Source organism: Callithrix jacchus, chromosome 16 (genome assembly GCF_049354715.1).
Source record: "Callithrix jacchus isolate 240 chromosome 16, calJac240_pri, whole genome shotgun sequence".
Classification (NCBI taxonomy): domain Eukaryota; kingdom Metazoa; phylum Chordata; class Mammalia; order Primates; family Cebidae; genus Callithrix; species Callithrix jacchus.
Window position 1 is genome coordinate 83,866,301 of NC_133517.1, and position 22,754 is coordinate 83,889,054.

General features: G+C 31.5%; 1 protein-coding gene across 7 annotated transcripts in view; it reads left to right on the forward strand.

Moving 5' to 3' along the window:
* CSMD3 (CUB and Sushi multiple domains 3) overlaps positions 1 to 22,754 on the forward strand; it is a 1,279,316-nt gene that overhangs the window by 134,476 nt on the left and 1,122,086 nt on the right. For all 7 annotated transcript variants that reach the window (XM_002759280.8, XM_017965625.4, XM_035276379.3 and 4 more), the window contains exon 3: positions 14,235 to 14,347. In XM_002759280.8, the coding sequence (XP_002759326.1) occupies positions 14,235 to 14,347 (113 nt within the window). The remainder of the gene's footprint in view (positions 1 to 14,234; positions 14,348 to 22,754) is intronic.

Below are 22,754 nucleotides of genomic sequence, written 5' to 3' on the forward strand. Positions count from 1 at the left end.
TGAGGTGTTTATCCTTTAAAAAAATGCAAATCCTCAATTACTTTTGCATCAACCTAATAATATTACCTCCACCGTAGCTAGCTAAAATTGTCTGGCAACTGTTAATATAACTATTATGTTTAACAGCATGCCATCTCATGTGCTACCTGAAAAATTACACTTTTGTCACATTCACAAGCATATTTCAAATTCTCCACAAAATCAGTGATACTTTTATATGTAAATTGTCTATTTTTTTGTTCCCAAAGACTAATAACAATAATTGATTGTGGTTTTTCAGATAATTGTCCAATTTACATTTTCAAACAGTTTTATCATCATAATATTTAGTTTCCAAATGTGCCCATCAACGCAGTTTAAAAATTTGCTTCTTTTTATATATTTTTGTTGATCTAATGATAAAAAGTATATTGAATTATTTAAAATAAATTTTTATCATTTATAAAATAGTATTGCAACATTTTGAATATAAATCAATTTATGCACTTATGAACATGACTGTTTAATGTTATGCTTGCCAATATTCTCTCTTTCAGAAATCCAGTAACTTACACATTTTTCTTTTCTATTCTTACTTCTAACTACACATCTATGAGTACACTATTTCTACCATTCTTCTATTTCATCAAAATTTAACCCAAATTTCAGAGTTATATGGGTACCCTCAAGAAAGAAATCATAATTGTAAAGTAAACTGTAAACATCCTTTTAAACAAAGCATTATTAATGTAATACCTAGGACACATTAAAAGTTGTAAAATATGGTGAGCCGAGATCATGCCACTGCACTCCAGCCTGGTGCCTAGTGACAGATCGAGACTCCATCTCAAAAAACAAAAAACAAAAGTTATAAAATATGGTAAAGTGCTAATTCCTAAACCTGGTGGCTATTGGCTTTAAAACATTACACAGTTATTCAAATCTTGTCTATGATGTGTAAGTAGAACTTCTAGTAAGTAGAAGTAGAATAACCTAGAAAAATGAGAATCTATCAAGGAAGATACATTTTTTGTTATTTTCACTATAAAATACTCAAAACGTTTGTCTATTGATATTTATTTTACATCCTTTAGTTTTTCTATATTAGAATACATACCTAGTTCATACAAAACGTATTCCCTCAACTCTGACTTTATAGATAGTTTCATATAACGTTTCTTCTTTAGTTTCAGTTTCATATAACTTTGTGTAAAATCAATAACATATTTCTCTGTTAAGCCTTTCAATATCTTATACACTGGTAGCTATTATTGGGGAACAAACATCGTGGGTTTCCATGACAATGGTGGTTTCTTGTCTATTTCCCCAGTGTAACTGAAAACAAAGTGCTTTCAAAGTAATCCCAAATCAAATAGGCTATCTGTCAGCCTTGTGGAAAGTATGCAATATTGTTTATTTCTTCTATGTAGGATCCATAATACCTTAGCTTTTCTTCTCACCTAGAAAGACTATTAGCTTTGGAAAGAAACATGCAATTTTCCAATAACTATCTTAAATCTTAAAAAGAAAATTTTAATTTCCCCAATGAAGTGCTATCATAGTTATTATGAAAATGTTAAATGATTGAAATTTCACAATGAGTTACTTTATTCTAATCACTAAATTTTATTGCTGTAATATTGGCTTACAGATAATGGGGAAAATCACATATATTATAGCAGAATTTTATGTTTAAAGCAGATACATAACAGACAGCATAACATTTATTGCAACTTCAAGTCATATTTCCATGTTTTTAAAAACTAAAATATATAGTTACTAAAGTTTATTAAAATATAAATAAATTAACATTTCTCATATTAATAAATCTCACATACATATTCCTAGGATGTTGAAAAATGGAACATTCACATATATGAGGACATTATTTTTTAAATAATAAAATATTTATTTTATCATATAATTATGTTTGCTAGTATTTATCAACCTTAATTATTTTCAATATTGTGAAGTAGAAAATTTCATCATTTGATATTTATTGTGTAAAAGGGTAATTTTTAAAAACACTTCACATAGAGTAAAAGAGCTTATAACAGTAATTTATTATTTCAGTTTAACCATTTTTCCAATTTAAAACCTTAAACTATGGCCTATGATTGTCATTTCAAAATAGTAGACTAATTAACTGAATAATTTTTCATGTGACAAGGAAATAATGATCATTTGAAAACACAAAATTTGTTCATTAATCATATCTAAATTCACTAATTACACAAATGACTGCAAGTATGTTCCATGTCACTGCATTCCAATGTTAACATTTCTTTATTATGTAATTAAATGAAGATAAATTATACTTTTAACTAACCTAAAAGGATTAGAAATACTGTTTTGAGAGGTTATGTTATTTGCCAGTTGTATGGCAAATAACATACACCCATACACACAAAGAGATAATCATCTCAGATAGCAGTGGTGATAATTTTATGAGAAAGTGATATTGGGCACAATAAAAATAATTAATGGCTGTATGTATCTTGTAAGAGTAATTGTTGTATTCTCAATCACTTCTCTCTAATAGCTTTATGAATAAAATATTCACTCAAAAACACAATCAAAACTTTTCTGGAAAGATTCTCCATATTTCTAAATTTTACAATGTCTAGATTAAACTATAGGAGTATCTTTATCAAAACATCTTTAATCATTACCATCATAAGGCTTTATTCAAAATCTCCAATTTCAATGTTCTTTTTATTTTATGTAAGATATATCTCTTATTAATACATTTTTAAAATATTTAAGTCAACAAAACTGGTAATGGTATAGATTCTCAGAAACTTCCTATAATTATTTCAGATTAAGGTAATTATTATTTGGCTTTATCCTGGAAAGTATCACAAAAATTATGTATTATTTAGTGGCATAGATTGTATGTGCAAACCCTCTAATGACTGAAGGAAATTGACAAAGATCATGTCACATTCTAAAATATACATTTTAAATACACAGAAAAATAATACAAGTTGTATAAATTTTATATTTTACTAAGACTGAGGGTCAGTGCTAATTAATATTATCTTTCTGCATAATAGAAGAAACCATGAATTTTGAGTTAAATTCTTGTTGGTGTGGATTGGATAAGTGAATAAAACAAAAAAATTGTCAACATGGAAAATGCAAAGTATGCATTTTGTAGAATGGTGTTTTTTGTTTTGTTTTACTTTTTCCTTACTGAATATAAAGTACCCATGAAGAAAGGTAGTAAAATTCACATGATGAAGTGTGTGTAATTCTTTCTGATAGATAGCTTTGAAATGCACCCAAAAAAGGTGGCAGGGTTTACGGGAGGAAATCAGTTGACTCAATCTCAGTAATTTTAAGTTAATAAAGACACAGATGTGTTTCTCTCTCTCTCTCCTCTCTCTCTCTCTCTGTCCTCTAATTAAGATCTTTATCAATGCTCTCACCTCTCTCAGTAATATTTTTTAACTGACCTTAAATAAATAGCATGTGATGACTCTACTAATTCTACATCCAAAAAGACCAAAAGTCTTGGCAATCATAAACTTAGCAGAAAAAATAAATGACCTAGTAGAATATAATAGCATATACTTGAAGAAATATTACATTTAGTCCAAATACTCCAAGTTTGTTATAACTATCAATAATTTGGTGCTTCAAGATGAAAACCCTGATTGGTGTGTGAAAGAATTCTCTAGTTCTCAAATCTGTGTCATCTTTCCCAAGAGGAGCTAACTTGCTAAGTGCTTGGCATTGTTCCAAGTGCTGTGCTTGCATTAACGTATTTAGATCTGACAAGGACTTAATGAGAATATACTATTTTTATCTACATTTTGCCAGTGAGGAACCAGGAGAGTCAGGGAACCTCCCCAGTGTCACATAACTGTAAATGGAAACACAGATTTACTTCAGGTATTCCACCTCCAGAGTTATCAATGAATGAGGGTTTTTTTGTTGTTTCTTGTTTTTGTTTTTGTTTTATAATTAGATGAACCTTGGGTGAGTTCATCATCAAAATAATTATGTTAAAAATAATATTCAGCATATGTCAGCAACTGTGATGAGCTCTTCTTATAAGCATTATCCCAGTTAAATCTCCCAACATAACTATGGAATCATTCCTAGTATTTACATCTCCCTAGTTTATTGTACTTGAGTAACTTACACAATATTAAACTGCTAATAAGCAGCAGATGCATGTTTTTTCAGTTTTATACTTTATAATACAAGCTTATAGTCACGAGTGTCAACTGCTTCTTAAAACCTCTAAACCTTAGAAAAATATACTAATTAACATTTGCAGGAGTTTATACAAGGTGGGGACACTAAAACATACTTATATTGATTAATTGCTCCACATAATTTTCCAGTATCTCTAGTTTTCTCAACAATTCAAGATGGCCTTTGTAATTATAGTCATGTATAAAGATCAATGAGTCAATAGAAAAAAATGAGAAGGGAGACAATATAGAAATTTTGAAGTATTTTCAGCAGAAAGAAGACATTGGAAAGGTTGACTTTTGAAGAAAAATTTTAGTGATATATTTCATGGGTTCTGGATAAAATGTTGATCCTGAAAATCAAACTCTAAAGTCATTGGTAAAAGTAAATTTTATGGAAACATGGTACCTTTAGACATAGTGACTTGAGATATCTATGCAGATGAATATCTACATTTTTATCAATCTCCATTTTTGAAGGAAGAAAAAGTTTTCTATAGGATAGTGGTTTATATTTTTCTACTTTAAATAGCAGGCATTATTTTTATTTATATAGAGAAAAAATGCCAAAAGTTAAAATAATGAAAATTATACATAGTTTTATACAAATAGTTAAGAATATACTGTCAATATCATCTTATCTAAGTATTATTTGCATATTACTGCAACTTGTGCTAGAATCAAAGGAACACTTTTGTGACAAAAACAGTGAAAATAATTTACTCGAAAATAACCTACTTTGTAATTATTTGGAGAAGAAAAGTTCATTAACAGGCTGGTGGTTTTGTAGTCTTTTTGCATTTCTCAGGGTTCAGATAAAAACATTAAAATACTTCAAGTAGGAAATTATTAAATAACAAGATCCTGAATTTAAGGCTGGCTTATGACTGTCAAAGATAGCCTTTCCTAACTTTCAGAAAATCAAGAATTTGCAGGAAATTACCAATGATAAGCTCAGTTGTTTGCAAAACCAAATGGTTGTTTTTAATACGAATTCTATTAAGACAATGCATAAACCTCACCTCTAAAACCTTCTGAAGCCCCTGTACCTACCTGCATGACATGATAATGGCTTGCACTTTTATTCACATTCTAAATCTTAAGAAAGTGCTTCATTGACAAATATTTACATCTATACCCAACACATGTTCCCAACATGGTGAATTTGCCTTTCTCACATGTTTCTTTCTGGAATTTTATATTTGTTAGAAGCTTCAGCTCATTTACTCTCAACAAATGATGTAATTATTCAAATGTTGCCACAGCCATATTTTTCTTTAATATTGCTGCTAGTGACATCTTGACATAACCATGAATTATTGTGCTGTGCTTCGTGTACTCCAATATCAATAGGACATGCATGATTTATTTTAACAGAACAGCCATTACTTTAAATATCAGCTTGTTCCTGTGGTTTTCTTGTTCATTGTGACATTAAATAGGTTAATAGTTTCTTTCAGCAGAGAATTCTCTGTATATCTTTGGATCATTTTTAAGAACTGTTGAACCAAAGAAAAATTATAAGTAATTCATATCTAAAAGTCTTACTGTGAGTAATGTGAAATCACTGTGATTATGCTAGTGGTATTATATAATATATCTTAACAGTAGCAGGACAGAGTGCAGCAAAAAAAGAAATGGAGTTCGAGTCACATCACTAATGAAACTAATATTTAATGACAACTTCTTCGGTTCCAAAAAATATGCTAGGCCATTTCACATAAATTATCTTACTTAACATTCACAAAATCATGGGAATTTGTAACAGTGTCACTCTTATTTTTAAATAAACCTCTCTTTCTCCTCTTACTCTTTCTCTCTCCATCATTCTTTTCCCCTCATCCTCTCTCCTTTCTCCTACTTCCCTTTCTCTTTCGCTTTTTCCTCTTACATGCATGTCTGTTTTGCTTCTATCTTCTTATGAGCAGTAATATACTAATAACCTCTTAATTTAAAACTATGTCTGTTACATCCATTATTTAACTAAAGATCATTTTAATATTGTAATCAGCTGTTATACACCTTACATTTAAATAAATATTTAGAGTCTTTTTTTTTACATTCTTAGAGATAGTTCAGATGCAGTCATTTTTCTCAACTCTCCCAGAGATAATAACATCTTACAGTTAAAACCTAATAAACATAGTTAAAAAATGAGACAGGTATTATTCTTATCTAACAACTCTGATGCTTTAAGAATTCCGGAGGGATAGCCTGGGAGAAATACCAAATGTTGGTGAAGGGGAGGAAGGCAGCAAAACACACTGCCATGTGTGTACCTATGCAACTATCTTGCACGTTCTGCACATGTACCCCAAAACCTAAAATGCAATAAAAAATAAAATAAATAAATAAACAGGAACAAAATTTTAAAAAATACAGCATGTTAATTCTCATTAATTACAAAATATTCTAATGTACAACCTATTATTTAGAGAACATATGCCTTGAAATTTTAAATGGCTTTCTTACAATGTAAGTTTCTATCAATTTTTCATTAATTACCAAATAATTACTTTTGTACATTTTATGTTATTCATTGATAGAAAGTTGTAAGTAAATTATTTAATTCTCCTTGTGACTAGTTACTCATTTCAGTATAAAACATCATTTCTAAATTTTTGCAGAGGAAATATTTTAAGAATGTTTTTATCCAAAAGGCTATATGAGAAAAGACGGGATCTCACGCCTTAAGTGCATAATTTTTCAAACAAGAAACCAAAACCTCTGATGAGTCTGTTGCCTAGTAAAGCATAAAATGCTAAGATGTGGTTGTAGGTGTATGTGGGAATAGGGACAAGTGAGAATAGGGATTATCAATTGTAAACCATTAAGTGTGAAATGAAAAGAAAATACGAGCTAATACATTACATGATTCTGTCAGATGAGATAATGTACTGAAAAAATTACAATAGAGGAGTCCTGTTCCATGACAAAATGTTCACCAAATAACAGTTGAAATGTTAAAAAAAAAAAAAGAGAGAGAGAGAGAAAATGCTGTGAAGTGTTCATGAAGCTAAATGTATTAAAATGAAATGATTATTCTTTAATATGACTTTTTGATTATTTGATTATTCTTTAATATTAGTCTTTAATATGAGCATTTTGAAAGACAAATTTAGGGTGACAGAACATGGTCATTGTTGGTATGCAAGCAAGAATAAATACATTTTAATATTTTATTGGCCACTCTCAATTTTTGACATATTAAAAAAATAATGTATGACTAAAATTTATATCACATGATTCTAGGATGTTCATCTCATATATTTCTTTACTAATCTTAATTAGTTTTCCCAGTGGGGAAATATCTTTGCTAACCACTGCAATTTTTGCTATAAAGGTGTCAACAACTACAATTACATAATGGTTCCCCATTGCCTTACTCACCTTTAATTCAGTGACTTCATGACCATGATGAAATTCCTACCACTCAAAACTACTTCAAGTTATGAAGTGGGTTAGAGAATGTTCTTATTCATTCCAAGTGCTTGTTAAGAAACCTACATGGGCATTGTGGGAAAAACAATTGATTAGAATTTTATTTATGCTTAATAGAAATAATCATTTCTCTTACGGGAAAGTCCTAGTGGATTGGAGTCTGAAGTTATGTGTTTTTATCTTTGCTCCACTACTTGCCTACCACCTGCATGAATTTAAACAATTTATTTATCATTCATGAGCTGTAATTTATTCAACTGTGAGTCAAGGAAAATACAGCTAGACTGAGGTAAAATTTTCAAAGAAACATAAAATGTCATTCACTATGCAATTTCCTCATGCATCAATGTGAAGGGAATATAACTGATAATGTAATAACCAGTAATATATGCAAAAAAGTAAATTTTACAAATATCAAAACCAGTACAAATGATTACATGGAAAAATATTATCTATAAAACAGTATACTTTTAAATTATCTACAGATTTTTACAGACTTCACCTGTTAAGTGCAGGTGAAAACAATACATTTAAATACTATAAATTTATAACTTACATTTTAAAGATACCAATTATATTAGCTTTACCTTAAAATAAATTTTTGAACTATATAGTTTTTCCTGGAAAGACATTTCAAACAAGTGTGCATGAGATACATGATGTCTCTTTAACTTTTGAGGTTACCATGGGGAAAAGTTATTTTATTTTCTGAAAAATAATCTCTACTTGAGCTATAAAACGTTTTTAATAACTTGATTTACATTTCCATTCACATGTTTCAATAACACAATAATTAGTTTGAAGGAGAAATTGTTAAGATGGCATCTGGGCTGGGCGCGGTGGCTCACGCCTGTAATCCCAGCACTTTGGGAGGCCGAGGCGGGTGGATCATGAGGTCAAGAGAACGAGACCATCCTGGTCAACATGGTAAAACCCCATATCTACTAAAAATACAAAAAATTAGCTGGGCATGGTGGCACATGCCTGTAATCCCAGCTACTCAGGAGGCTGAGGCAGGAGAATTGCCCGAATTCAGGAGGCGGAGGTTGCGGTGAGGCGAGATCACACCATTGCACTCCAGCCTGGGTAACAAGAGCGAAACTCCATCTCAAAATAAAAAAGATGGCATCCATATTCTCCTACCACTTCAACTAATTAATAAGTACTTACTGAAGGCCTCCTCCATGATACATATTGGCAGCAGCCCTGGTCTTAGACCCTGAGTCCCAAACACTAACATGTTTTTTTTTAAGGTATTGGGGTACAGGTAGTATTTAGTTACATGAGTAAGTTCTTCAGGGGTGATTAGTGAGATTTTGGTGCATCCATCACCTGATCAGTATACACTGTATCATATCTGTAGTCTTTTATCCCTTACTTCCCTCCCTTTCTTCACTCCAAGTCCCCAAAGTTCATTATGTCATTCTTTTTTTTTATTGTACTTTAGGTTCTGGGGTACATGTGCAGATCATGCAGAATTGTTGCATAGGTACACATATGGCAAGATGGTTTGCTCCCTCTATCCCCCCATCACATACATTTGGCATTTCTCCCCATGTTATCCCTCCCCAACCTCCCCCACTCTGCTGTCCTTCCCTTGGCCCCCACCAACAGATCTCAGTCTGTGATGCTCCCCTCCCTGCGTCCAGGTGTTCTTATTGTTCAACACCCGCCTATGAGTGAGAACATGCGGTGTTTGATTTTCTATTCTTGTGTCAGTATGCTGAGAATGATGGTTTCCAGATTCATCTATGTCCCTACAAAGGACACAAACTCATCGTTTGTTATGGCTGCATAGTAGTATTCCATGGTGTATATGTGCCACATTTTCATTGTTCAGTCTATTGTCGATGGGCATTTGGCTTGGTTCCAGGTCTTTGCTATTGTCAATAGTACTGCTATGAACAAACATATGCATGTGTCCTTATAATAGAATGATTTATAATCCTTTGGGTATATACCCAGCAATGGGATTGCTGGGTCAAATGGAATTTCTATTTCTAGGTGCTTGAGGAAGCACCACACTGTCTTCCACAATGGTTAAACTAGTTTGCACTCCCACTAACAGTGTAAAAGTGTTCCTGTTTCTCCACATCCTCTCCAGCATCTGTTGTCTCCTGATTTTTTAATGATTGCTATTCTAACTGGTGTGAGGTGGTATCTCAATGTGGTTTTGATTTGCATTTCTCTAATAATCAGTGATGATGAGAATTTTTTCATGTTTGTTGGCCTCATATATGTATTCTTTAGAAAAGTGTCTGTTCATATCCTTCTCCCACTTTTGGATGGGTTTGTTTGTTTTTTTCTTGTAAATCTGTTTTAGTTCTTTGTAGATTCTGGATATTAGGCCTTTGTCACATGGGTAGATTGTGAAAATTTTTTCCTTTTGGTTGCCAGTTCACTCTAATGATTGTTTATTTTGCTGTACAGAAGCTCTGGAGTTTAATTAGGTCCCAGTTGCCTATTTTGGCTTTTGTTGCCGATGCTTTTGGTGTTTTAGTCATAAGGTCATTGCCTATGCCTGTGTCCTGAATGGTTTTGTCTAGGTTTTTTTCTAAGGTTTTTATGGCGTTAGGCCTTATATTTAAGTCTTTAATCTATCTGGAGTTAATTTATTGTAAGATGTCAGGAAGGTGACCAGTTTCTGCTTTGTGCACACTGCTAGTTGGTTTTCCCAACACCACTTATTAAACAGTGAGTGGTTTCCCCATTGCTTGTTTTTGTCAGGTTTGTCAAAGATCAGATGGTTGTAGATGTCTGGCGTTGCCTCCAAGGCCTCTATTCTGTTCCACTGGTCTATATCTCTGTTTTCGTACCAGTACCATGCTGTTTTGGTTACTATAGCTTTGTAGTATAGTTTGAAATCAGGTAGCATGATGCGTCTGGCTTTGTTTCTTTTACTTAGGATTGTCTTAGTTATGCAGGATCTCTTTTGGTACCATATGAAGTTTAAGGTGGTTTTCTCCTTATGTCATTCTTAAGCCTTTAACTTAGCATCCGCGTATCAGTGAAAATATACAATATTTGGTTTTCTATTCCTGAGTTACTTCACTTAGAATAATAGTCTCTAGTTTCATCCAGTTCACTGTGAATGCTGGTAATTCATTTATTTTTACGGCTGAGTAGTATGCCATCATATATATACACACCACAGTTTCTTTATCCACTCGTTGATTGATGGGCATGTGGGTTAAATTCATGATTTTGCAATTATGAATTGTGCTGCTATAAACATGTGTATTCAAGTATCTTTTCAAATAATGACTTGTTTTCCTATGGGTAGATACCCAGGAGTGGGATTGTTGGATCAAATGGCAGTTCTCATTTTAGTTATTTAGGGAATTTCCACACTCTTTTCCATAGTTACTGTATTAGTTTATGTTCCCACCAGCATATAGAAATGTTCCCTAGTCATCACATCCACACAAACATCTACTGTTTTTTTATTTTTTTATTATTGCCATTTTTTCAAAAGTAAGGTGGTATCATAGTGTGGTGATTTGCATTTCCCTAATCACTAGTGATGTTGAGTATTTTGTCACGTGTTGGTGGCCTATTTGTATATCTTCTTTTGAGAATTGTCCATTCATGTCCTTAGCTCATTTTTTGAGCTACAAACAAACAAACAAAAATATAGTACACAGACAACAAAGTGCATGATGATTGCAAGGGTACCTCACATTCCAATACTAACATTGGATGTAAATGGCCTAAATGATCTACTTAAGATATACAAAACTGTAAAATGAATAAGAACTCACACCACCTATCCACTGCCTTCGATGGACTCATCTACACATAAGGATTCACATAAACTAAAATAAAGTCGTGGAAAAAGGCATTTTATGCAAATGGACACCAAAAGCAAACAGGGGTAGCTGTTCTTAGACAAAACCAACTTTAATGCAACAGCAGTTAAAAGAGATAAACAGAGAATTATATAAAGACAAAAGACCTGTCCAACAGGAAAATATCACAATCCTAAACATATATGCACCTAACACTGGAGCTCCCAAATTTATAAAACACTTATTAATTGACTTAAGAAACAAGACAGACAGCAACACAGTAATGGTGGGGGACTTCAGTACTCCACTGACAGTGCTAGACAGGTCATCAAGACAGAAACTCGACAAAGAAAAAATGGAGTTAAACTATACCTTGGAACAAGTGGATTTAATGGTATATACAGAACATTTCATCCAATAACCACAGAATACACATTGTATTAAACAGTGCATGAAACTTTCTCCAACATAGACCATATGATAGTCCATACAACGAGCCTCAATAAATTTAAGAAAATTGAAATTATATCAAGGACTCTCTCAGACCACAGTGGAGTAAAACTGGAAATCAGCTCCAAAAAGAATTCTCAAAGCCATGCAAATACATGGAAATTAAATAACCTGCACCTGAATGAGAATTGGTTCAAAAGGGTAATCAAGATGAAAATTTAAAAATACTTCAAACTGAATAACAATGATAATACAACCTATCAAAAGCTCTGGGATACAGCAAAGGTGTTGCTAAGAGGAAGGTTCATAGCCCTAAATGCCTGCATCAAAACCTGTCACACCTCAAGGAACTAGAGAAACAAGAATAGACCAAACCCAAAGCCAGCAGAAGAAAGAGCAGAGCAGAACTAAATGAAATAGAAATAAACAACAACAACAAAAAATACAAATGATAAATGAAACAATAAGCTGGTCCTTCAAAATATAAATAAAATTGATAGACCATTCAGAGCATTAACCATGAAAAGGGAGAGAAAATCCAAATAACCTCACTAAGAAAGAAAACAGGAGATATAACAACTGACACAACGAAATACAAAAGATCATTCAAGACTCTTATGAACACTTCTACGCACATAAACTAGAAAGCCTAGAAGAGACAGATAAATTCCTGGAAAAATACAACACTCCTAGTTTAAATTAGGCAGAATTAGATACCCTAAACAGACCAATAATAAGCAGCAAGATTGAAAAGCTAATTCAAAAATTATCAATGAAAAAAGTTCAGGACAAGACAGATTCACAGCAGAATTCCATCAGACATTCAGAGAAGAATCGGTACCAATCCTGTATAATTCCACAAGAAGGAACCCTATATAATTCATTCTGTCAAGCCAGCATCATCCTAATACCAAAACCAGGAAAGGACATAACCAAAAAATAAAACTACAGACCGATATCGTTGATAAACATAGGTGCTAACATCCTTAACAAAATACAAGTTAACTGAATCCAACAGCATATCAAAAAGATAATCCACCATGATTAAGTGGGTTTCATACCAGAGATTCAGGGATGGTTTAACATACGCAAGTCAGTAAATGTGATATACCACATAAACAGGATTATAAACAAAAATCATACAATCATCTCAACAGATGTGGAAAAAAAAACTTTGACATCTTGAAGCATAGTATCCAAAGGAGAAAAAGAGGTGTTTAATAAATATGCACAAAAATATAAAATTGTAAAATGAAGCCTTGTAATTTACCTAATTGGATTCATAACTGAGTTTATTTTTAAATCAATTATAAAACATAAGAAGAAATAAAACAAGTTACCACAAATACTCATAATGATTCAACTATCATGTGAGAATAACTTAAAAAATACATTTTCTTCTCCCATTGATTAAAATAAAAAACAAATCTCCCATTACACAAATATGCCATTACATGCTGATTATTTAAACATAAGTACAGAAACTTAGCTTTTGCTAAAAGTAAACAATTCTTCACAATGTTCTTCTCTATTAATTTGAATAACTTAATGATAAAAGTATTCTAAATATTGCTTAAGGTATTAGATTATTTAATACAACTGAGTGTATACAAATTTGAAATTGTATACAAAATAATTTTTAAGTTAATTTGTACATTGATAGTTCAAATATTTAATGTTTCTATTTTAGCAATGTCTCAAAGACAATGAAATGCCAAACAGGGTGTTTACTTGATAATAGGAGGCAATAATATAGTTGGAGTCTTAGACCCGGCTCTTTGTGAAATTGATCAAGTTGCCTAATTCTTCTTGTTCTCTGGTGTCTTCTAATGTAAGGGTGTAATTTAATATTATACTGTATATAATATGTTATACTATATTATATCTTCATAGAGGGATTTTTAGTTATAATTACATAAATATTGCATCAAGAGGCTCTGAATGTGCTTATTTTGTACAGTATGAACAGCAGTCTTAGTAATTTAGAGTAGTCACTAGGTTTCACAGGACTTTCATATTCAATTATAGAATAAATTAATATTTATTTATATGCTAAAAAATGTCTATTCCAAAACCTAGAAAAGAATTGTGTATCAGTTGTTCATTCCTACTACAACAAATTGCCATGAACTTAATGGTTTAAACAACACAAATCTGTTAGCTTGCAGTCTGGAGGACTGAAGTCCAAAATGAGTTTAACTGGGCCAGAATCAAGGTGTTGTCTGGAATGCATTCCTTCTGTACGTTCTAGGACAGAATCTGTTTTATTTGTTGTTGTGGTTGTTGTTGTTTTTAACATGACTTTAATGCTTTTTAAAAACTGTTATGTAAAATGATTATGTCTCTAACAGTCAATTTCATTTTGTTTTAGGTTAACAGGATTCCATCTGCCACCGCCAGTGACAAGTACAAAATCTGTGTTCTCACTGCGTTTGACCAGTGATTTTGCAGTTAGTGCTCATGGGTTTAAAGTGTATTATGAAGGTAAGTGATGATAATGGAAAATGAACCACCACCTTTAATCTAATCAAACAAAATATTTCAAGTAGGAAAGAAGAAACAACATCAAGAGAAATACAATGCATCATGTTATCTCAAATCTTCTCCTGAAATTTATCTTATTAATCATTATTGTACAATAAAATACTATAGTTAGTTGGCTTTAGTATTTCATATCACTATGTGTAAACATAGGAATATCTTTCTATTACTACAGGATTAGGAATTAACAAAAGGAAATTAAATGTGAGAGTAATAGGACACTAGACCTGATTTATGTGTCAGGCATCATAGACTCTACCCTAAAGTCCCTTGTGCTGTGCCTCTCTACCAGAAAATAAAATTGTAATCTGTTGTATCTGAGACTTAGAGTCAAGAGAAAAAGTTCAGGAAGAGACAAGAGTTGACATCTCATCTCCTCCTAAAACTGTCATTCCAGTAATAAGAGCAATAATCCCTTCAATGTCCAGGAAGAGGACAACAAAACATCTCTTAAAACTGAAGTTTGTGTTTCTTTTTCCTAGATGTTTGATACATACTCATTTTGCATCAAAACCTGATGCCAGATGATTAGAGGACATTTATGATCTTTATTTATCACACTTAGTGTGGATAAACATATATATCATTGGGAAAATATTGTTAGATAATGGGATGGTGCCCAGGCTCTACTCAGAGTGTTTAAGGGCACAGAATCTACATATTTTGCTTTTTAAAAAATGTGGTGGCAAAAATAATTGTGATGGCAAAATAATTTGTTCTTGAAGGTTTCAGATAGAAATCATGGACTTATCATTTCTTACCTATATGGTTTGACAATAAAATTTCCATCTAGTTTAGGAAAGAGTCCTTTTCTTATCCATAGGGACAGTATATCAGATTTCAATTCATCTCCCCAAAACCATATTCCAGAATTCATCACATCAGATATAACATTATAATAAGGAGATACCTAAATACCATAACAAGGGCAATTGATTTCTAAACCATATAGTAATTCAAAATACATTGTGTTTAAGGAGAATACTAGGAAACAATCACATGTTAAATAGAAGTGTTTCAGTATAAATGTTAACATTTTGCATGTACGGGAATGTTTTAAAGTAAACACTAATTATAGTACTGTATTTCTCACTAGAAAAAATATCCTCTAGCAAACAATTCAGTAAAAATACTTTCTCTGTTTTATATCCTAAATAATGTCAGAAAGCAGCAGTTTTGAACATTATTTTCTCCCTAATACATTTCTGAACTGTCTTTTGTCTAGCAAAGGAGGATAAATTCCAAGACTTAATTTCCTCCATTGTAATAGTAATAATCATTATTTTCTAAGAAGCTCTCACAATAGTTGAATTTTTTTTATGTTGGCAACTTAATTCATAGTTTAGAACACTATAACCACACAGGTTTAATTTTAAGGTGTAATTTTGGCAATAATGAATAACAAGTTAGGAATGCAATTATTTTCTACTAAGGGCTCTTAATAGAAAACTTGTATTCTGTTCATCAAAATATGAAGATATTTTAAGATGAGTTTATTCTTTCAGGAAGTACTAAGTATATTGAAAATGTACTTGTGAATTATGAGGTTGGCATGTTTTTTGGTTTGGCTGTCAGGTTTCATGAATTTATACTCAAAAACATTTTCATAGCTCCCAATTGTTTCTACATATACCACATTAAATTTCTGTCCATCTTTTTTGCTTAAGGAAAAATAGATTCATATATTTTTGATGTTTAAATGTATGTTTGGCAGGTGCTGACTTAAAGTATAGGATACTTGATATTCAGATGGTACTGAAGGATTGGTTATCATGCTGCAGAGTCTTCAGGTATTGATTCATAGTATCTTGTACAATGCATATTAGTTTTCAAGTTAAGATCTTAAAAGCATAAAAAATATTTTATCTCAGTTTTGTAAGTAAAAAGTCTACATGGCATTTGCTGGTTTCTCTGCTCAGATTCTCACAAGGCTGAAATAAAAATTTCAGTGGGCTGGGTTTGTAGCCATAGATTATGGGAAAAATCTACTTCCTAGCTTGTTCTGGTTGTTAGCAAGATCCAGTTTCTTGAGGTTGTAGGAACATGATCCCTGTTTCCTTCTGGCTGTCAGCTAAGGGCTGCCCATGGCTCCTAAGGTTTTCTTTCCTCTCCATGTAGAGGCCTCATACCTTAGATCTAGCAACTGGTAAAAAGAATACTCCTTACCTTGGGACTCTCTGATTTCCCCTTTGATGCATCTGTGTGCTACTTTCTCCCTCCACACATCTCATACTCCAGGTGAAGAAATTTGTCAGCTTTTAAAGTCCTTGTGATTGGTTGGACCCATCTGGATAATGGTTGATAATCTCCCAATCTTAAAATTATTAACCTTAATCACATCTTCAAAGTCCTTTTGGCCATGTAACATGACATGTGCGCAAGTTCCAGAGAACATTTTTGGGGAGGTAGAGTGGCATTATTTGGCCTATCATTTCATGCATAAGTCTATGTAACATGTTCCAGAGGGAGTAGCTGCTAGCATTTCTATATTTAACTGTAGCTAATGATACTGGTAGGGCCAACTGTCATATTGTGAAGCTCAGAAATCTTATCTTGGAATTGCAAAACCTGTCTCCCACTACCCTTGATTTGGATCCAGTTTTTTGTTCTGCGATTATCTCAGACTACAACTCTGGTCCTGTGCATATACAGTAAAATAGATCTACTACCTGGACAGGTTCTTAAATTGTATCCCTGTATTTTAAATTTTAATTTAACTTTAATATTTTTGAGACGGAAGTCTCACTATGTTGCTATGGCTTGTCCCTAATCCCTGGCTACTAGTGATTTTCCTGTCTCTGTCTCTGAAAGCACTGGGGTTACAAGCATGAGCCACTGCTCCTGGCCTCTTACCTGTATTTTAAAAAATACTTTTCAAGATAATCTTAATGTCTGAGAATGATTTCTTTTTATTCATCCTTCTCTATACAATCATTTACTATTTTTGAAAAAAAAATCCTAAGACTTTGTCCTTGTGTATTAGTATTTATGAGATCTGTATTTATTACTAATGTTATTCATTGATCGGTGTTTCTCAAACTGTCAACACCTAACCGTATGCATTAGCTTTATCTGGAGACTGTAATAAAATCTAGAATTCTTGGCTCCACTTACACATCCTGAGTCCTAATATGCCGTGGGGCTCTAGAAAATGCATTGTAATAAGAGACCCACTGATTTTTATGTCTACTGAGATTGTAAATTCTATCTTTCTCTGCCTGGAAAGAGGACTAAACCAGATCAAACAAATCTGGTGTACAAATAAAGACTAAGAAAGGTATTTGTTGAATTGGTATATTGCCTAGAAACTTACTCTGGAGAAGATATTTAATGTATCTAAACATTATTGTCTTCATCTGCAAAATTGAGGTAATAATTCTCCCTACTTCACAGTGTTGTGAGGAAGAAAATAACATATAGAGTGTGCCTAGAGTAGGATTTAACATATAATAAACACTCTATATATATTAATTACAATATTGATAACATCATGATGATGACTGAAAGAGTACTTTATGCATAAGTATTTCAATTGTGTGGAGACATACAATATATTTACACAAATTTCTATAATAGAGTTAATACGCTTTTTTGAAAAGGTTATTCATTTTGATGATCTGTTGTTTTAGCAAGAGCTGTTGAAGTATTCCCCCTTTCTCTTTCTTTTTTTCTTTCTTTTCTTTCCTTCTTTCTTTCTCTCTTTCTTTCTCTTTTCTTTTTCTTTCTTTCTTTTTTTTCTCTCTCTGTGTATGTGTGTGCATGTGTAACTGAATGAGATTAATGACAATCTTATAAATATATTTTAAAAACAAAATTATTATGTGAGTAAAGGTCTTGTTGATCATGTTTATTAGAAGTTTATCTTTGAGAGCATCAAATTACTTCAGTTTTTGTTTTCTTTTTTTTTTTTTAGGTTTAGGAGTTATTTTCAACTACTAAGCTTTAAAAACCTAAGTGGCAGTATCATGAAATTTAATGGAGAGCTTACAATTTAGAATCAAGTCAATTATGCATCTGGCAAAACAGTTGGATTTTAGCAAGAAAAGATTATGTTATATAAAATTCCGTTTATTAAACAGTTTGCTAGCAATAAATTTAGGTTAGATTCATAAAAATGCTAAAGAATCTTCATGGTTAAATACTTCTAAGAATAAATGAGAGATGCCGTATTTTAAAAAACAGCATACCAGGAAATTTCATACCTGCAAAGACCTTGTCCTCTGTCTTTTGGTCAAATTTAAATCTTTTGTCTTTAAAGGCTGGTAGAGTCAACTCACTTAGTCATGGAAGCACCCTAATCCTCAAGTTTATTTCTAGGTAAATCATGAGTGTCTTAACCTTATAAGTAGTTGTAAATGTTCAAAATCCTAATCTAGAGAATGACATAAATCAGTCTACTATTTAAATATAATCTTCAGAATAAACAAACTATTATGATAAATATTCAGATTTGGCTGGATATACAAAATAGTTTATTAATTTTCTAGTTGTCTTACATATATTATCTAGGAAGATATAAAATCCTTTTAGAGTATTCAGAAGAAAGTTTCAACAATATTAACAATACTATAAATGCTTTTAGACATTAAACAGTAACATTTTATCCACACCCATTTTAGCTTTGTGTAGCATACACAAATTTTACAACTTCCTAACTCTACAGCTTTATTTCTAGCCAGGGTTTGCTTTAATTTATAAAGCAGTTGAATTAACACTATTAATGTATATCACAGTTTTATTAATACATATACTATACTATTTGAATTACCCAGTCACAACCCAGTCTATTTATTTTTCTGCTTAGAATACCCTTCACACTTCATTTATTGGCTCATGCACTTATCCTTCCAGACATTATGCAGGTCTTGGTCACCCTCAGAAAATCATAGATGGAGTCCAGAATTGGACTCAATGCTGAATGCTCTTTCTCGGTATGCTCAGATGTGTCCACACCTTGTCTCAATTAAACAGTTCTGTTATGCATATGAAATTGATAAATTATAGCACTTGACACAAATTACACATTTAGAAACCTGTATAAAAAAATCATTTTGGATTTTTCAGTCACAATAGGCTGTGAGAAGCTTGCAGGTACAGAGCATCTTTTGCCCCCAATTTCAACATAGTCCTCGTATGCTCCAAGCACTTAATAAATGTTTGTTAAACTCAGCTGATATACAAACTAACAAAATATTTGATTAGTAATGAGGAATGGTTTAATGCATTTCCCACTTTAAGGAATTAAAACTCCAGTTAATGTGTTTGTGTTAAAAGGCAGACATGAGCTGTATTTAATCACATAGAATTTGCGATATTCATACATATTTACATTAATTAATTTAACGTTTAAGAAAACAGCCTTTTATTTTAAAAAATTACAATAAATAAAATTATTTATTATTTTAATAAATATTTCTTTGCTTATAAATATTTACTTTCTTAGGTTAAATAGTTACTTTTTGAAGCGTTTCAAAAATAAAACTTGCCTATATAGCACCAAAAGAAAAACAAGTTGAAAATGAAAAATTGCTTAAGCTAGTGATATATGAACTATATAAGCTTTGTACTGCATTTGAAAATAATGGGATGGCAAAAAACCTTTTATTTTATTGTCCAGAGATACCATGATCAACCTTAGTGTGTAATCCTATTTCACAATGAATTTTCTTCTTACATATATATTGTTAAATGTGTTATGTTTGTCAACTGCTATAATTTATCATTTCGATATGTATCCAAGAATGAAGTCTGATAGAGTGATCATTTAAGATTCTAATCATATGCCAAAGATATTTTACTATTTTTCACTCAAAGCCCATACAGAGTAACAGTTGTTACAATTGACAGTGCACAAATAGTGGTGTAACTATGAGCTTGGTTTAGAAATTAACACATGAATTTAATTTCCCCCTTCCCAAAATATAGTAAACAGATAAAAATTATTTTATATTTATTGCTTGATGCTAAACATTGTGGTATATGATAAAAGATTAAACTTTAAATGAATGCTTCCTTGTTAAGATACTTATTCTCTTTACTATATCATTTTTTAGTATAACAAACTAAAATAAAATAAAAGGTACAGTCAGATAGTTCAATAGCAATAATAAGCAATCTCAATCATTTAATTAGGTGGATTTATATTATACTGTGCTAGATTAAATTTTTGACATGAAAAAATAATAGCATCAAATTCCATTTTCTCAGTACTTGAAATAATTACCAGCTTTAACATTGATTTTTAGTTATTAACCTGGTCTCACAAAGAACAAGATAGTTTAACAAATGCATTCAATATACAAAAAATTATAATTCTTACACAGTATCAGGTTCATTTTATCTAGAATATTATTCAGATTTTACATATTCTTTTAATCATATATATTCAAGTTAACTTCAATACTAACAAGTGTGAGAAATTGCTATCAAAATTCTGATTAATAGAACATCAGAAAAAAGAAGGGCCCAAAAGTATGTTTTGCATTTGGTCATAGGTTGAGAGGGAGTACAATTTTAGTTCTTGCAAAGTCATTGTAACAGGCTAAATAAATGGGAAATCGATCATGTAAAATTTAAAGGAATGCAAAAAGCTAAGCAATACTGGTTAATAATACATTTTGAAAGATATGAGGTTTTCTTTTTTCAGGAAATGTGAATTGACATCAAAGCACTAGTTGTGGGACTTTAGAAATATTCAGAAAAGTAAATGTTGATTGTTGTTCTTTTTATTTAATGATGACAGTAATGATAATATTTCCAAGTATGTAGTAAAAATAATTGATCTTTCTTCTAAATAGTTATCTTTATATTCATTTATAGTAATTTCTTTGACTACCTGTCATCTTTGAAGGCAGTTATCAATATTTTTGGTTCTTTCACTGTGCTTTCAGTTGAAAACTTTATTTCACATGTTACAAAGAAATTTCTGACAGTGTGCTCTTTTGGTCATAACTGCCAAGCACAAGTCTTCACTCACTATGCTTTATACAATATTACATTGTGCCTTTCCGTGTAGACAGATGATAACAAATATTAAACATTTATCTAAATATTCCTATGAATATTTAAAATAAGGTGCTTAATTGAACTAAATTTAAATTTAGTTAAATGAATAAAATTAAGTGCTTAATTTCATAGGAATATTTAAATAAATGTTTTCAAAAATATGATCACACTCATCTGTATTGGTTTAATATTGCTGCATAACAAATGACCACAATTTAGAGGAATAATATGACAGAAGTTTATAATCTCATAGTATTGTAGGTTAGAAGTCTTATGTAAAATTTAAAGGAATTTCAGCTTCGTTCTTAGCTCAGGTCTTAAAAGGCTTCAATCCAGGCGTTGATAGCTTTGTGATTCATGTCTAAGACTCCATGTCCTCTTTCAACTACACTGATTGCTGATAGAATTTATTTTTTTTACAATTGGAAAATTGTAAGATGGCCACATTTTAATATAAGTTTGTCTTCTAAATGTGTCTTTCTTCTTTGTGAGACGTATATGGTAATAGAAGAACCACAAAAATGCTAACAGAGTGTCAAAAAGCATAACCTTCAATGCTGGTTTTATCTTTTAGATACCGTAAGTTCTTTACAATGTAAGTAGGAAATAAAATAATGATTCTACAAGGTTGTTTTGAGGATAAGGGGAGCAAATGACATAACATTCACAGAACAATACTTGATATGTAAGTAGCATTTCATATATGTTAGCTAGTATCTTTTCTGTTCTACTATACATTTTAAATATAATGAATATACCTATGTATATTATAATGTTTGGACGTGTCTTTCAATCTCCATTTTATCAAAAGGAACAATATTCCAGTATTTGTTTTATAGTTTTTAGAGGGTTGTTGAAATAAGAACATGTATTTAGACTGAAAAATTTAAAAAGTAGCACCCTTAACTGGGGCTTCCCAGAAATCAGTGTTGCCAATGAAGGAAATCATTTTCCGCATGAACCAAGGAAGAAGTGACACTTATCTCACGTGCACACACACATACACACAGTCCTCTTCCAGTTGCAAAATTAAAGGCTCACAGAAGCTAAGGGAAGTAATTCACTGAAAACTTGCAGCTTTGAGATAACAGGTCTATGCTAGAGAGAGGTCAATTGATTTAAAAAGAGGGCACAATGGAAGAATGACAAGGCTTACATACAAATTAATCGAAAAAACACTTGCTAATTCGAGTCCCTTAATTGCACGAACAACAATTTATAAGAACTTTATTGATAATTATGAGGTCCTTAAAGCAAACAAACATTTTGTACAGACATTGTGGCCATAAGATTTGATACCTACAACCAAAAGTAACACTTAGTTTTAAACTATAACGGATTATTA